Source organism: Leptopilina boulardi, unplaced genomic scaffold (genome assembly GCF_019393585.1).
Source record: "Leptopilina boulardi isolate dan_hultmark-lab unplaced genomic scaffold, ZJU_Lbou_2.1 LbouV2_194, whole genome shotgun sequence".
NCBI classification, from domain to species: Eukaryota; Metazoa; Arthropoda; class Insecta; order Hymenoptera; family Figitidae; genus Leptopilina; species Leptopilina boulardi.
The window spans coordinates 604,055-621,817 of NW_026137745.1; the positions used below are offsets into that span (position 1 = coordinate 604,055).

General features: G+C 21.5%; 2 protein-coding genes across 4 annotated transcripts in view; one reads left to right on the forward strand and one right to left on the reverse strand.

Moving 5' to 3' along the window:
- LOC127278052 (arrestin domain-containing protein 1-like) overlaps positions 1–17,763 on the forward strand; it is a 562,072-nt gene that overhangs the window by 436,975 nt on the left and 107,334 nt on the right. The gene's annotated exons all lie outside the window — the stretch shown is intronic.
- The window catches only part of LOC127278046 (uncharacterized), a 96,525-nt gene continuing 79,138 nt past the window's right edge, over positions 377–17,763 (reverse strand). The window contains exons 10-13 of the mRNA XM_051299553.1: positions 11,395–11,543; positions 8,195–8,369; positions 2,935–3,232; positions 377–1,609 (exon numbers count right to left, since the gene is read on the reverse strand). Of these exons, the coding sequence (XP_051155510.1) occupies positions 829–1,609; positions 2,935–3,232; positions 8,195–8,369; positions 11,395–11,543 (1,403 nt within the window). The 3' untranslated portion in view covers positions 377–828. The remainder of the gene's footprint in view (positions 1,610–2,934; positions 3,233–8,194; positions 8,370–11,394; positions 11,544–17,763) is intronic.

Genomic DNA, 17,763 nt, shown 5'->3' on the forward strand with positions numbered 1-17,763 from the left:
AATTGTTATATTTTCATTTTTTCTTATTTTTATCATCAGTCGGCAATATAGATTCCTGTATGTCGGTAATTTTTATAGTTTTATTTTCCTATTTTTATCATTAGTCGGCAATATAATTTCGTTCTAAAATATTGATTTTATTATGAGAATATTCGAAAATTATTTAATTAGTTTTAATAAGGATAGTAATTTCTTTTATTTAAAATTTCTCCAAAAATCTTAAAATAAATTTTTAAAGTCTAAAAAAATACTTAAAAACATTTAAAATATTTAAAAATATTTTTAACACTTTTTCTTACCGTGTGGTAATAAAAGAAATGAACAATTTTGAGGAATAGTAACTAAATAACAGGTAGAAATAATAAATTTGCATTGGTTTTTTTTTTTTTGTTTTTTTAATAACTACTTTACCTTACAATTTAAAGTGACTTTTATGATTAAGAAGTCTATAGCGAATAAAATAACTTTATACATAGAAAAATTAATGTTTTTGTCGAAAGACAATCTATTTAATTGTATAGAAAGAGAGGAAGATAGAAGGAGATAGAGACAGAAAAAAGATATTCAATAATCCTCGATTATACATTATACACAATGAGGAAAATTAAATTAATTTTTTTTTTTTTTTTTTTTTTTAAAGCAAAGATAAAATTCTATTGCGCGCATCGTTTTCACAAAAGAAAAAAATAAACTAAAACTTATAAACAATTATGTACAACTGATTTCCAAAAAAAAAAAAAAAAAATGTCCTTGTAATATATAATATTTGAAAAAAAAAAATAGAATGCTAATACTTTTAATGTAAGAAGCACGAAAGACACGCACAATTTACTCGGCCGATGATTTTTCCCAAAAATCCATAGTCAGTCGAGAAATGTCGCCATTTGCAAATGATTCGTCTTCGCTGCTCGATGTTGATGTCTCCTCTGAGATCATTGCCTCGCCACCGGCTTCCTGTGGTCTTGGGCCAGTGCTCGTCTCCTCGACAGATTCTGAATTTGTTGACGGTGAAACGCTGCCCGGTCGTCGTCTCAATGGCGTCGAATTAAAGGCCGGTGTCCATGTATTTGTTTCATTTGGCTCGCTCACCGAAACACTTTTCGATCGTGCACGCACTGAAGACGTTGTTTGTCCGCGTGGCAATGCAAGTCTCAATGAACTTTGCCTCGAGACTGTATTACGTCGCGATGGTGCAACACGTTCTGCAGCCTCATCCATTGTCACTGTCCACGATATTGAATCACCCTTTTCAACAATATATTTCACCATTGATGATGATTGTGGACTATTGCTACCGGTTATTGTATGATCAATATGCTCAGGACCAAGTGAACGTGAAAGTCTTTGTGGTGGTGTTGCCAATTGTGTTGCCAATACATTGACAACTTCATTTTTTTGTCTCAACCTCCAAAGAAGTTCCTCATTGCGTTGCGTTAGACGTTTATTATGTTTCGATGCCTCATGATAGGAATCTAATAATACTTCATTTTCATGGGAAATTTGACGTTCATAAATTTCTTTACTTTGAAGTTGTGCTTTCAAGTCCTCGCATTTTGCTTCCAATGACTCGACACGTTGCTCTAACATTTGTTTACCCTCTAATTCTCGTCTGTAAATTAAAGAATTTTTATTATTATTATTATTAATATTTTACAATTATTTTATTAATAAATTTTTTTTCTCTTTTTGAACATATGAAATCGTGTATTTTTTTCAATGCATGTTTCTAACGGAGCGCATAAATATTCCCCACATTAGAATAATTGTCCAAATTTTTTTGGTGGTGAATTAAAAATTATTGAATTTTTATTTAGGAGAATTTTATAATGAGACTAATTTTCATATCGAACAATTTTTATTTAACTAAATTCTAATTTAATAGCATTTCGAGAGGCATAAGTTTTAAAATGAATTTTTTAAAATTTTCATTTGACAAAATGAAATGAATTTTATTTTAGCTGAATTTTTATTTTTTCGAATTATTATTATTATTTAACAGAAATCCCATTTAATCGAATTTCTATATTACAGAATTGTTATTTAAACGAATTTTCATTTTACAGACATTTTATTTATATAATATTTTTATATTTTATTTTTATACAGGATTTAATAAAATTTAGTATCAATTAATAATGAATCAAATACGTTCTACCAAATTTTATTATAACTATTGTAAATTTCAAAAAAATGTTTATTAAAGATTAGTATTTCTTATATGGAAATTTCGCTTTTTATAATATTTTCCACGACTTGAAAATACTTTTACAAAATTTGAAAATGCTTTTATAAAATTTGATATTTATTTTCATTCCGTGTAGTAAAATTAATTTTAATTAAAGTTTTATTTTGTATTAAAACCAATACTTAGTTTAAGGTTATGTCAAGAAGTTTAATCGTCTTAAGGGCATGTTAAAGTAGTGCCGATTATTGCATGGTGTTATCATTATTCTCATTGAATTTACAAAATAATTAAATATGAATATAAGAGAAGAATTTTAAAAAAAATGAATTTATAAAAATAAGTGATTTTAAAATTAATAAAATTGTATAAGTACTTAAATGAATTTTTAAAAACAACTGAAAATCTAATTTTAATTTAATAACTTAAACTTTTTTAAATTAAATAATATAACTCAATAATTGAATTTATTTTTATTATATTATATATAATTAATGAAATTAATTTTAAGAAAATTTTCCAAAATAAATAATACTTAATAAAACTAAAAAAAATTCAACATGTAAAATATAAATACTTTCAAAAAATTATTTTACAGTAAAAAAAATATGATTGTAGAGATGAGTAGGTATTTATTAATTTATTTGAGAAATTTACAAAAGAACGAGAAGATTTCTAAAATAGGGGTATATTATAGTTTATGATTAAGATAATATATAGGATTAAAAATGAATTAACGTGTAAATTTTTACCTCAGAAAATCAATCTCCGATCTCAGTCCAGTGATTTCCTTGCTCCTAAGATCAAGCACAGTTCGCAAGGAATCCGCCTCGGCCTGTAAAACTGCACCTTGATCGTGAACGAATATTCGTCTATTATCAGTCTCATCCTCTTTGACGCGAGTAAGCTCCGTTTCATGTTCAGCCTGTAACCTGGCAATAGTTGCACGATTTTCCTTGGCCGTCTCCTGGAGTCGCCTTTCAAACAAAGCTCGCTCTTCACGCATCGCTTGTTCCAAACCTTTGATGTGTTCCGCGTGCTGGACATCCACTGAAACAAAAAAAAAATCCAATGAACATTCTACCGTTAACAAAATTTTTTTTTTACTATATCAGAACTCTCTTAAGAATATATGCACTTATATTTTAACGCATTAAAAAACAATTTAAAAAAGGACACATTTTTATTCCCTCAAGAATTATTAAAACGAATTTCCTCAGTGTTTCAAAATTCCTAAGGTCGATTTTGAATTTATCTATACATTTTATAAAATAGAAATATTGTATATATTCAACTGAATTTTTCGAAGAATTTTTACTTCTAATGGAATTTGATTTAATTGAAATCTCATTTAACATTCCAAAAAAAGTTGATTTTTTATTTTAATTAATTTTAATTAGTAAATAAATATTTTAATTTAAATAACTAATGTTATTAGATATTAAATGAATTTTAATTCCTTAATCAAAATATTATCAAGATAATTTATTTCAAGTATTTCAAAATCAAAATAAGATAAATTTTCTAAATTTTAATTAAGTAGGACAAATTTCTAAAAAAAAAAATTCTTAAAGTTCCATTTTTATAATTTTTTGAAGTCTGATTAAAGCAATTTATTCGAATTAAAATTTTTGGCATAGTTTTTAGTTTTAATATGGTCAAAAAAAAATCGAACACTAATTAAGTTTTACAGATTTTCAAATTAATATTTTTTAATAATTGAATTGCAAAAGATTTTAAATTTGAAATAAATTTTCTGCAAATTTAAACTCTGTTGTAGTTTTTTTTGGGGGGAATTTCTGAGAATAATTCAATTTTAGAATTTTTATTTGAAACTTTTTTTAAATAATTGAAATTTAAAAAAAAATTAAAACTATTAAAAATAATTAAATTTTTGAAGCGTTACAGTGGAAATTATTAACAATAATTGAATTTTTAAAGAATTACAGTTGAAATTTTTAGAAATAATTGAATTTTTGAAAAGATTTTATTAAATTTCAGATAATAATTAAATTTTAAAAAATTGAAAATAAATTATTAAATAAATTTTAGGTGACATTTTTTAAAAATAATTTAATTTTCAAAGATTTACTATTCAGATTTTTGAAATTAATTGAACTTCGAGTCATTTTTAATTGAAATTTTTTGGTGTTTTATGTTGCTGAAGAATTTATTAAAAAATAATAGGAAAAAAATTAAATTATGAAAGTTTTCAATTGAAAAATGCTTTCAGATAATTGAATTTTAGAAGAATTTTATAAATATCATTAAAAATAATTGAATTTGGGAAAAATTTCATTAAAATTTTTAAAAATAATTAAATTGTAAATAAATAATAATAATAGTAATAATAATAATAATAATAATAATAATAATAATAATAATAATAAATGTTTAGTAAAAAATTTGTTAAATAATTGAAATAAAGAAGATTTCAAGAAGATCTGCATTGTATACTAAAAAAGACGTATTTTGTTTAAAAATTTTGTAAAAAAAAAAATGTAATAAAAAAAGTCGAAAAAATCGCATCTTATTATAATAGGTCGAAAAAAATTAAGAAAAAGTCGAAAAAGTCGTATAATCCGAGGCCTGGAATTTTTACTCAACAGATTTTTTATTAGGAACCGTATTTTTGTTTGATCCAATTTTTATTTTACAAAAAATTTCTCTTTCCCCAAGTTTTTATTTTAAAAAATTATCTAATAATCTATCAATAATTATCTAATAATTAATCAATATTAATTCATCGGAATTCTCATTCAACAGAATTTTAATTGATTCGAATTTTTAAAAGTCAGAAAACGAAAAATGCTGATAAATAAAAATTCAGTTAAATAGAAATTTTTTTTTTAAACTGAGAATTCTGACAAATGAAAATTCGTGTTATTAAAATTGTATTAAGTGAAAATTCGATTAAATATATTATAAATTCTCATCAATAAAAAAAAATTCTATTCTAATAACTAATAATGATATTAAATAGAAATTCTGAAATAAATCTATAATAAAAATTCAATACTTTGTAGCAAATAATTTTACTTAAATAAAAAATTCTAAATTTTGAAAATTTGATTCAATAATAATTGTACTTATACGAAATAAAATTTGTTGGAAATTTAGCCTTATAAAATTTGATCAATTTCAAACTAATGAATTTCAGGGAATATTTATGCGTCTCAAAAAAAAAAAAAAAAGTCCTTTCACTAAACATCCCTCTATTTAGGTCGAACGCTCTACTATATGCCAATCGAATTGAGCAAGTCATTGGAACACTTCCAAAACAAATGTGAAATCTCTTTTTTCGCTATATAAAGTGTTTATGGTGCAAATATATTTGTTCTAACAAAAAATTTTATTTCATTCCTACTATATGATGAGAATTCAATGTATTGACAATTCTATAAATCAAAGAAAAATTTGACTAAATATAAAAATAAAAATAAATGTAAAAATTCGAATGCAAGAAAATTTTGTATTAATGACAATATCGTATAAAGAAAAATAGTAGAAATAGCAATAGTAAATAGAAAAAATATTTTTTTTTAATTTTCATAATATTGTCTATATATCTAAATATAAAATAATATCTAGAAAAAAAGAAATTTCCATCCCTCAAAAAAATATATAAATATCGATGAGCTAAAAATATTTCTTCCTATAAATTTTGCAATTTAAATTAAAAATTTTCAGAATCAATGAAGAATTTTTTTAAAATAAGTTTTGTATCTTTTTTCAACTTTATAAGAACTTAAAGAAAGAGAGAGAGAGAGATAGAGAGAGAAAGAAAGAGATTACTGCAACTATATAATGAGCAGATGCAATCGAAAGAACTGCACCTGTCGTTGAAGTATATATCAGTGGCGTAGAGTTTGCAAACATTGACTCAAACAGGTGATATTTTAGCCTATACAAGTTGTGGATTTCAATCGCATTGCCAAACGTAATTTGGGAACGTAAACGTTTCTATTTTTAATAAAAAGAAATTTTTCAAGGTTTCAGCGCTTCTTGGCTTAAAATAATCGTTTCGCTCGCGCTAATCGCTTCTCATTCAAATAATTATGATGAAGTTATTTAACTGTACCGGCATTTTAAATATTAATAAAATAATTTCAAAATTAATATTAATAATAATAATTATCTACCTATTAGATTATTAATATTAATATTTATTATTATTAATAACAAAATTAATAATAATAAATATTATATTATTATTATTATTAAAATTTATAATAGGTAATAATTCTTATTAACATTATGATAATACTAATTTATATATGTGACGCGCACTGAAGAAAGGACCTAAGAACAACAAAATTATAGGTTATGTTTATGATAGTTTAAAATGAAAATACACGGGGGATCAATTCTCTAATACAAATCATTGATGTTTAATTCTTCATTACATCGAAAATAATTTAATATAAACTGATTTTGATTATAATTAAAAAAAGAAATTTTTAATCACGAAAGGACCCTACACGTCAAAAAAAATATTAGTTTATGTTTAGTGATAATTTTACCTTCATTAAAATTTTCTTTTTAATTACATAAAATCAACATTTTTTTTAATTGAATTTGTTGAATGTCATAGAGACTCAAACATAAAATGTTTTTTATAATATTAAACGTTAATACTCTACGAGTATTTTCACTTCAAAAATCACAAACATAACCTCAAATTTTATTAACATAGGGTCCCTTCTCTTGTTGAGCGTAGCAGTTAAATTTTTTTTTTAATTCTGAATTTTAATGGCGTGTTGAGTAAAAAAAATAGCGTTTTTATGGGTATAATTACCCCGGTTGACGGTATTTAATTTTTGAATTTTATATAATAAAACATCTAATTTCAATATTATTTGCCTAAAGGACTCTAAAACCTCTAAAAATTCAAAAAGGAAATACATTTCTAAAATTCAAGTTGTTTAAATTTTTTATAAAAAAGAGAAAAAAAAAATTTTTTTAGGATATCTAACAAGTTTAACAAAAATAATTCACTAACTTTTTCCTAACTTATTCTAAGCTTCTTCCCTATTATGCATTACCTAATATATGTAATATAAATTAACGATATTAAAATAGCTGATAAATTGAAATATTTACGAAATTACAATTTTAGAAAATGAAAAGAAAATTTAAGGAAATACTATATTGAAAAACAACTCAAAGAAATCAAGAATTTTTAAAATTCCTAAATATTGGCCCAATTATAACAAAAAAAAAATACATTAATCAAGTCTGTAACTTTGAAAAAATTTTATTTAAAAAATAATAAATAAATTTTAGGAATTCCAAAGAAAAGAGGATTTAAAACGAAAAATCGCTTTAAGAAATGAAAATTTGGAAATGAAAAGAAAATCGAAAATTTAAGAAAATAGAAAATCACATTAGAAAAGAAGAAATTCTAAGGAAATTCGATAATTTTAGAAATAAAAATTGACCATTTTCTCCGTTTTTGTAAAAACTAAAAATAAATTAATTTCAAGAATTTCCATAAAAATAATTTTATAAAAAGAATAAAATTCACGAAAAAAAAGGGAAAATGTAATTAATTGACCAGAAATTTCAAAAAAAAAATTTCAATTCCCTGACTTCCCTGACTTCCCTGATCGTAAGAAACCCTAATTTTTTGCCAACGTAATTTTGAGGATTTTTTTTTTCATTAAATGAAATAAAACCATTGAACGTTAAAATTAATAAAAAGAAATTTTTAATTAAAAGTATAAGCGTAAAAGAAAAGATCAAAAGATATAGAAAAATTTTACGGAATTGAGATATAATCATTAAATATAGTTGAGTATTTCTTCATTGAGTAATTTTACTAATAATAATAAAACGAAAAAAAAACAGTTTGTAGTCTTTAAGCAGAAGTGATTGACGATGTAAAAAGGGGAATTTTTTTTTTTATTTTGTCTAGAATCGTTGTGAGCTCAATTGAAAAGCGAAGAAATAAATGAAGTATGAACATAGTATAGTAGTAGTTTTTTTTCATTAGATAAAAATTGAACTTACAATTTTCTTGTAGTCTCTCCAAGGCTCTTCGGTGTTCTTCTTTATTTTCTTCTATTGATTGTTCAATAGCAATGTGTCTGCTCCTCAAATTTTCGACATTTTCATTTGCAGTTAACCACTTCGTCTTCATCATCTCGTAATTTCTTCTCCACCTCAACGAAGAGAATCCGTCAAGCTGTGGAAAAAAAAAATGCATTACTAAATATACAATTTATATAATATTATAATATATAAATAAATAATTTAAATGTGAGAATAAAAATTCTATTGATAATAAATATTTAAAAAAAAAAGTTTTTAAATAAAAATGCCTATTAATGAAAATTTTGGTAAAATTCAAATTTTAATAAATATTATATTAAAATTCGGTTAAATCACATTAAATAAAAATTCAGTGAACTAGAGAATTGCATTTTTGTATTTAAGAAATTGCTCTAGGTTTATTAAAAAAAAAAGAATAATAAATTTTGCCATAATTAAAAATAATCGATAAAAGAAAAAGGTAGAAAGTAAATTGTAATAATATAAATTAGTATCTCCAAATGATTTAATGTTCCTCGCTTTTCTAAATCTTAAGAAAAAAAATTCCATTTTATCTGCGTGGTGACAAAACTTTCGTTTTTAATTTTTTTTTTAAATTCATTCTCAATGCTTGAATAATTTTATTTTAATATTAATTTTTTAATAAATATTAATTTGAATATTTTATTTTATTTCTAAATATTTAATAATTATTATTACTGGATGGAAAAACAACAAGTATTTTGGATAATAATAATACTAATAATAAATAACAATAATAAAAAATAATAATAATAATTAAATTTTTTTTTTAATTAAAAATATTAAATTTTAATAAAAATTAAACTGAACTTCAATTCTTAAATATTGAGTTTTTTAATCTTGAAAAATTAATCTCATAAAATCATCGCGCAATATATAATAATTGTTTATCGAAGTATAAATATTATTTTGAAAGAATTTTCAAAGCCATGAACTTGAACGGCCATGAATTAATTTCAGTTGAACTAATAAATTATTAATTATATTCACGTTGTTGATCCATCTTAAGAAACTTAAATGTTTACATATATTATAATGGCAATGTATTCATATAATATTGAGTCATGAATTATGATTATATTAATGTATAATCTTTTTAATGTTGTCAAAAAAGAAAAATTAATTTACATACATATATATCTTGATAAATTGACTTTGATTTTATGTTTATATTTTTTTTTTAATTTTTATTATAAAAATATTTTCTATAAAATTTATTTTATTATTTCATTAAATTACTAATAAAATTATTTTTTTTTTTTAAATTATGTCAGATAAAATATAAAACTGTAAAAAAAATTATTTACAAAGAAATTATTATTTTCTTTTTGGTGTGTATATTTTCAGCTTGAAACCAATAATTATACTCGGTTTCTTAAACAAACAAATTATAGTCTTCACTGTATTTCTTTTTTTTTTTCAAGTGAAAAATATTACTCCAAGTGCTTTAATTAAGGAAGAACAAGGGAATAAAGTAGCTGTAAATACAATTATGCGCTTTTGATTTAATTGGCTTTGGCATATACGAGGAAGTAGAAAGTGAGAACAATCCCGTTCTTTTGAGAAATTACACCTTTCTAGATAACGACTTCTTTAATATTTATTTTATCCCTCATTTGCGAAAAAAAAATTTTTTTTTTTTGATATATTTTTATATTCTCACTATGTATACACTTAATTATTTTTTTTAATTTAAGAAACTTAAAAGTAATTTTTTGATTTGAAAATTATTTCCAAAAAAAATTTTTTTAATTAAATTATTTTTTAAACAATTTTTTTTTTAAAAATGGTGTTTTTTTTTAAAGGAATTAATTAAAAATGGAAAATAAAACTTTTTCTTTCCGCTTAAGATGTCCACTTCTATACTATGTGCGAGAAAAACTTGAAAGCACCATTTCTGGTGATTCTTGTGCAAAGATTTTCCTTTTAAATGTAACTATATGGAATGACTCTCATGAAATCTCCCTGAAATTCCAAAGCCGCAACTTCTATCAATCTACCTCCATTTGAAAGTGGATCAATTATCATATTACAATTCAAAAACTAAAAAATATTATTCAACTCCTATTTTTATTAATAATTTAATTGAAATTGGAAATTTTTCAATATAATTCAATTATTTGCAAAACTTTCCACTAATTAAAAAATAAAATTCTTTTTTTTTTCAACTTTCCATATGATTTTTCAATTATTTTATTTTTTTAGTTATAGTTTTAATTTATAACATTTTTACGATACTAATAGAAAAATATATTTATATAAATAATAAATAAAATAAATAAATTATATTATTTTCAATAATTGTGATAAATTAAATATCAAAATTATCGATATTATTTTTTTCCCTGGATCTAATTTCCATAATGATTTCAAAAATATAAACAAAACAACAATGTCAACTTTGTTTTAAACATAAAAATATTCCTTTTTAACAACATATTTTTTTAAATAAATTAAATTATTTTTTATCTACATGCTTCATATAATTTTTATTTTTCAAAATAAAGTAAATTTAATTAATACAATGCAGTTTAATTGAAATTTATTTTAAAAATGTAAATAAATAAAAAATGTGAAATGTAAAAAAAAACGAAAGAAAGAAATAAAATAATAAATGAATAAACAAATTGTTTTTCAAACAAAAAATATGGAACAAAATAAAAATAAGGATGAAAATAGAATTTTTTTTTATCTATATATACTTAATATAATTAGTATTTATTTCTATTTTGCAAAGTATCTATAAAGTAAATTTAATTCATTCAATGTAGTTAAAATTGGAATTTATTTTAAAATAGCAAATATAATATAAAATAAAAAATGTAAAAAAACGAAATAAATAAATTTTTTTTCAAACAAAAAATATAGCAAAATAAAAAAAAAGTAATATTGAAAATAAAAAAAAAATTTTTAAATATATAAATTTTTGTGATATTTAAAAAAAAAAAATTAAAAATAACCTTTTGTTTATAGATTTTAATTATAACTTCTGAAAACGAATCACTGCAAAAATATAAAGGCACTAAAAATAAAGTTAAAAATAAGATTCTATTCAAACTTTCGTGTAAAATATAATATTTATTTGAATTTTTAAATTATAAAAAAGAATTTTTCTTTTTTCTTAAAAGAAAACTCACCTCATTAGCAAGGTAATTGACGGTAATCGAAAGAGCTTGAATTGTACTTTCGGCTCTTTTGATATTAAAATTCTCATTAATCACAGCATCAGTCTGGGCAGTTTTTTCTCTCGTTCCTGGAGACGTAGTAGTTTCTTTTGGTCCACGATCTACAATTAATGGAACGGGACCCATCAGCATATAATATTATAAATAAAACACACTTTGTTGAATATTTTACAATAATTTCCCATAACTTGCGTCTAACTGATCATCATCATCACTTTCTCTCAATTGACACTGAATTTAATCTCTAATTTTCTTTTTTTTTTTTTTACTTTCAATTTTATTTACATTTTTCATCTTCATTTTATATTTTTCATTTGAAATTTCAAAAAATATTTAAATCATAACTTTTTAGTTACTTTAAAAATTATAATTTACATAAATTTTATTCATGTAATTTTTTTTTTGTAAATTTTACTTATAAGTTTGATTTAGTTAAATTATTTATATAGATTTTTACTTTTATTTTTTTTATTTACTTTTTTTATGTATTTTTATTAATATTTTTATTATGTAAATTTTATTTATATTTTCAAATTTTGTTTAATAAAAAAAAAATATAATGTGTATGCATTAGAAAGCATTTTTTTTTCATTAAATCACTGAAATCGAGAATCCACACATCAACTCACATTTTTTATTTTATTATATCCTCAATAAAATTTTCACTCGACACTAAATTGCTTTCAAACTATTTTTGAAAATTGTTTTTCTTTTTTTTTTAATTTATGCCATAATCACATCGGGAATTTATGTTAGTTTCGAATTTTTAAAAACTAACAATGATAATGAATAATAACTAATATTTATCAATAAATTGCAAAATAAAATGCAATTTTCCATCTATGACAGAGGCACATTATTATTATAATTATAATAATTATTATTTTTTTATTATTATAATTATTATTATTTTTTATTATTTTTATTATTATTATTATTATTTTTTTTTTATATTGTGTTCAATATAATATAGAAATGAAAATTCACGAGTTGCAATGTTTTGATTGAAATAAAAATTATATATTTTTTTTTCAATTTCACATAATTAATTTCAATATTCTAATTGATTCGATATCTAGGTGATTGCGTTTAACGACATTCGACCAACAACTATATATGCGTACCCGACTGAAACTGAATTAGCACCTAGCATCGAGGCACGCTTTTCCTTTGCGATTCTTATCCCTCTTTTCTTCTTTGACATACCCGCCTTCCCCCACATCCCCCCTTCTTCTTTGCCAACTTTACTAACTGCCCATCAATGGCTAATTGACTTACTGCTAAATTATCCATAAATTTTTATTATTCTAGAAAAATATTTTTAAAATAATTTTTATGGCACAAATTAAATAATTTCTATAAAAATCATAATTCAAATTTTCCATCAGTGATTCAAAATTGTCGCTTTTTGAAAATTCAATTATACAAAATTTAATTGATTAAAAAATTCAAGTTACCAAAGTTAATATCAAGTTGAACTGAAATTTAGTTAAACATTTCTTTTTTTTCGGGGGGGGGGGGATTTTGATAAATACAAATTTTGTTAAAATCAATATTTAGTGAAGTAAAAAAAATTAATTTTCTAAAATTCGACTTAATAGAAATTTAGTTTTATAAAATTTGGTTTAATAAAAATTCGTTCTTATGTAAAATTCGGTAAAATAGTATTTTACTTCGTCTTTGAAAAATTTCACCATTTACCCCGAAAACAAGATTAAAAAAAAAAAATTCGTCCACTGAAAATTAGAATTAATATGAAATTAATGGAATATTTTTTAACTACTAAAAATTGTGAAAAAAGTGTAAATAGCTTATACAGTGATTTTTTTTAAAACTTAAAAAAAATAAAATAAAGGGCCTTTAAAATGTCATTTAAAAAAAAATTTTTGTTTTTTTTTGTCCTGCATGAAATATATACGAATTCATTAAAAGTGATTAACGATCACTGCGTAAGGATCTTATCGTCGGTCGAGACGTATTGCCTTGTTCGAAGGGAAAAAAAAAAGGACAGGCATAATTAGGAATTCCCTAATTTTCCGTCTGTAAAACTTAAGTGACTGATAAGATCGACAAAATGATATAGGTTTTTCTATTTTCAGTGTATAGAAATAAATGAGTGCGTGTTTGGCCTAAAGCAGTAAGAAAGCTTCGTGAACTTTCACTATATATATATATACATTTTGTGAATTGAGTGTTCATTTCTGATCTAATGTAGTTTTCTCTCTCGTATATGAAAAAAAAACACGTTTATCTCGTCATATAGAGGAGAAATTTTATTCCAAATATGTCGAGTATATAACAAAAAGACAACTAGGAAATGTTATAAATTCTCGAGGAAAATTTAATTATAAAATCAAGAAATTAATTGACACGAGATATTTTAAAAATGTTCATTTCACTTTTATTTGAGAATCCACGGTATTTGCTCCAAAAAAAAAAAAAAAGAAGAGAAAATTCTCGTATTTATATCTTTGTATATCAATATATTTAAAAATTTTATTTTTTAAATTTTATTTCAGAAATAGTTTTGTTTAGATTTATAGGAACAATATTTATAGATATTCGAATTTTTTAATAGCAGATTCTCTTTGATCATTGAATTTTTATTTAACGAATTTTCAATTAAGAAAGCCGAATTTTAATGATAAATTTTTTTTCAATAAAAGACTACATTTTATAAAGACGAATTATATTTCCGAAATTTCGGTTAAAAAGATAAAATTTTATAAAAGAAAAATTTTTTTTTTTAAATCAATTTTTCGATTAAATTGTGGGAATTTTATTAAGTTAAATTTTTTTAAACTAAATTTTCTGTTCAAAGATGGAATTTTTTTAAGCTTTTAAACAATGTTTGTAAAATATTTTTAAACTGAATTTTTATTAAATCTAATTTTCACACCGGATTTTTTTTAAACACATACGTTTTATTTAGTACAATTTCTATTTATCCTTATTTTTTAAAAGTAGCTTCTTTTTCACTTAATTAAATTTTGATTTACCAAAATTTCATATTATTATAAATTTTCTGTTAAAAAGACAAAATTTTATGAAAACAATTTTTTTTTATTTTTCGAAAAAAAATTTTGTTTATTATTATTATTTATTTATTTTTAACAATTTCCCTGCGAAAATTTCGTCTAGGTAAATAATTTTCGGCATGAAAAATTTGATTTTGTAAAAGTTTAGTAAAATTTTCTTTTAACAATATTTTAATTAAAAATATGTATAGAATTTCTATTTATTTGAATTTAAATTTATCCGTATTTTTTTATTTTACAAATTTATTCAATTTTTATAAATAATAGCTTAATTTACTCATTAAAATATCCTCTGTAATCGTCATTTTTTTCAATGTTGTTAAAAAATTTTTTAATAAAAACAATTTGATATATTTATTATTTTTTAAACAAAATATTTTTAAAAAACATTGAAAAAATTATGAATAGAGAATTTTTCAAGAATGTAAAATAAGCTATTGTTTATAAAAAATTGGATAAAAATTTGCAATTTTTATCTGAGCTAAAAGAAAAAAAAATCAAAAAGGTAAAAAAAATTATTATTTCTCACGTATTATTTTGACTGAACATAATTTTTTCCGAAAAATTTACAACTTTTTTTTTTCAAAATTGATTGAAATTAATTTTTACTATATTTAAATTTGTATTAAAAATATTATAGTTAAAAATAAATTTTTAATTTGACGTCATGTTACGGTCACCATTCTCCTTTAATATGAAAATTCGGTAAATTAAAAATTTCTTCATTTAAAATAACGCCTAAGAAAACATATCCTATATTAATTCTAAATTCGTTTCATCAGAAATTCGCCTAAATTTGAAATATTAATGAAGTGTGAAATTTAATAAATGTAGACCATAATTGTCCCCGATATGCAGTAATGTGAATTATTATAAAGAATCGAATAATTAATCAAAATAAAAATTTTCAATATTAAAACTAGATTCTATATCTAATGCTTGATAACTTGTGTATAATATTATAAGTTAAATAATCGTCAGCAGTATTCGGCTACTGACTTAAAGTGATTGAGAAACGAAAAAAAAAAATAAATAAAAAAAATGAGGTATATGGCACGAATGGTGATTTAAGAAAAAAACTCTTAATTAATTGTTGAGTAATATACGTTTCGGAGTGAATAAAATTTCGCTGCCTCAGCAATAAACACATATATATGAAACTTTCTGTGTTCGATAACAAAGAGTCGATTGATTATCGAAAATTTCGTATATCCCTATATTATTAAATTTTTTTTTATATTATCATCTGTGATATGCTCTGAAGAAAGGGACTTAAGAAGCAAAAGAAAATTATATTGTTTATGATAGTTTGGAGTGAAAATCAACTTTCAATATGCAAAATATTAATTTTTAAGTTTTCATTTATATCTTTCAATAAAAATGATTTTTTTATTAATTAAAAAAGAACTCATATAATCAAGGAAAAAACTTAAAAAAAAACATAACCTAAAATTTGTTTCTTCTTAGGTCCCTTTCTTCAGCATCACGTTTCTATATATACATATTATAAAACTACTCTTGTATCTAATAATGGATCCAATAATGACTCTAAAACACTTCCTTTTTGCTTCTTTTATAACCCATCAATCTGAGAAAATATATGGAAGATTAGTTATTCTAAGAGAGGATGTGTAGATTACAATAAATTTCAGTGATTTAAATCAATTGACTCTAAAATTGTCAATCTCTTCATTATTTCAATGTTTTCAACTACAAAAATGGCATTTCACAAATAGAAAATTTTCATTTTATCAAAACATATTGAAACAATGTTCCAATTAATTGGAATAATTAAATTAATTAATTAATTAAAATTATTTGTTAATAAAAAATATTGAAAAATAACAAAACATATTGAAACAATATTCCAATTAATTGGAATAATTTAATTAATTAATTAATTAAAATTATTTATTAATAAAAAATATTTTAAAAATTTATAAAATAAATATTATCAATTAATATTTAATAAGCAATAATAATTAATTAATAAACCAAATTAATTAACAACCAAACAATTAATTAAAAAAATTTCTCATTTTTCTATATTCTGATATTGAACTTTTTAACAAGTTCTATTATTTTTTTCTTACATAAAAATATGTTTCAAAAAATTATTTTCAAATCGGCAATTTTGAAAATTAGAGAAAGTCAGAATTTGTAATATATGAATATATAACTTCAACACCAAATACCTATATATATTAAAAGATAAAAAGACAAAAACCATATAGTGTAATGAACTATTTTTTCATTAAAAAAAAAAAAAAAAAAAAAAAAAATTGTATTTCCTTTCAAAATTCAAAACATCGTTAAAACACGCTGCAACTGAAGTTATAATATTTGACTAAATCTAAATTTAACTATTACATTTTCAAGCTTTGAATAGGAAGCTGAGTTCTATATTATAATCTAAAAGCATGCCAAAATTTTACTCCTCTAAATTATATATATATTAAAAACTAATTTTTATTAATAATTAGAATTAAATTCTTAGTGTATCATTATTTACTTTTTATCAGTCATTTCCTTTTTCTTTTTCGTAAGCACACGATCATCAACAATTATATTAATATATATATATGAATAATTATAAAATATAAATTGCAATTTTTTTTCAATAATTATTTATTATGCTAATTTATTTATTTATTTTTTTAATTTTCGTAAAAATTGATATAAATGCTAATCAATTAAATAATTAAATTGGATGGATGAATATTTTCTACTGTTTTATTGGTTCGAATTTTGAATTAGATTGTAATTTTTTACAAAGTTAAATTTTTGAAAAAGAATTAAAATTAAATTAAAATTTCAAACAATAGAATTTTTATTTAACCAAATTTTCAATTTATCAGAATTTTTATTCAATAAAATTTCTATTTTTGACAAATTTGTTACACTTTTGTTCTTTACTTAATTTTCATTGACCAAAATTTATTTGACTGAATTTATACGGGCAAAAATTTCTACTAAATTCAATTTTTACATTCAAATACTGTTTTTAATGAAAATAAGAAAAATAATAAAAATAAGACAAATAATAAAAATTATTAAAAAAAAATTAAACTGAAATAAAAGTTGCGTTAAACAGAAATTTCAAATTCGATAAAATAAAATTTCTACCATTTAAAAATTAAATTAAATAAAAATTCTGTTATCAGGGTGTCTAACAACTGCTAGGAAAAAAATTCCCTGACTTTTCCCTGACTTAAATTACATTAAAAAATTTTTATTTTTATAAAATAAATTTTATTTTGATACAATTAAATCATTTACCTGT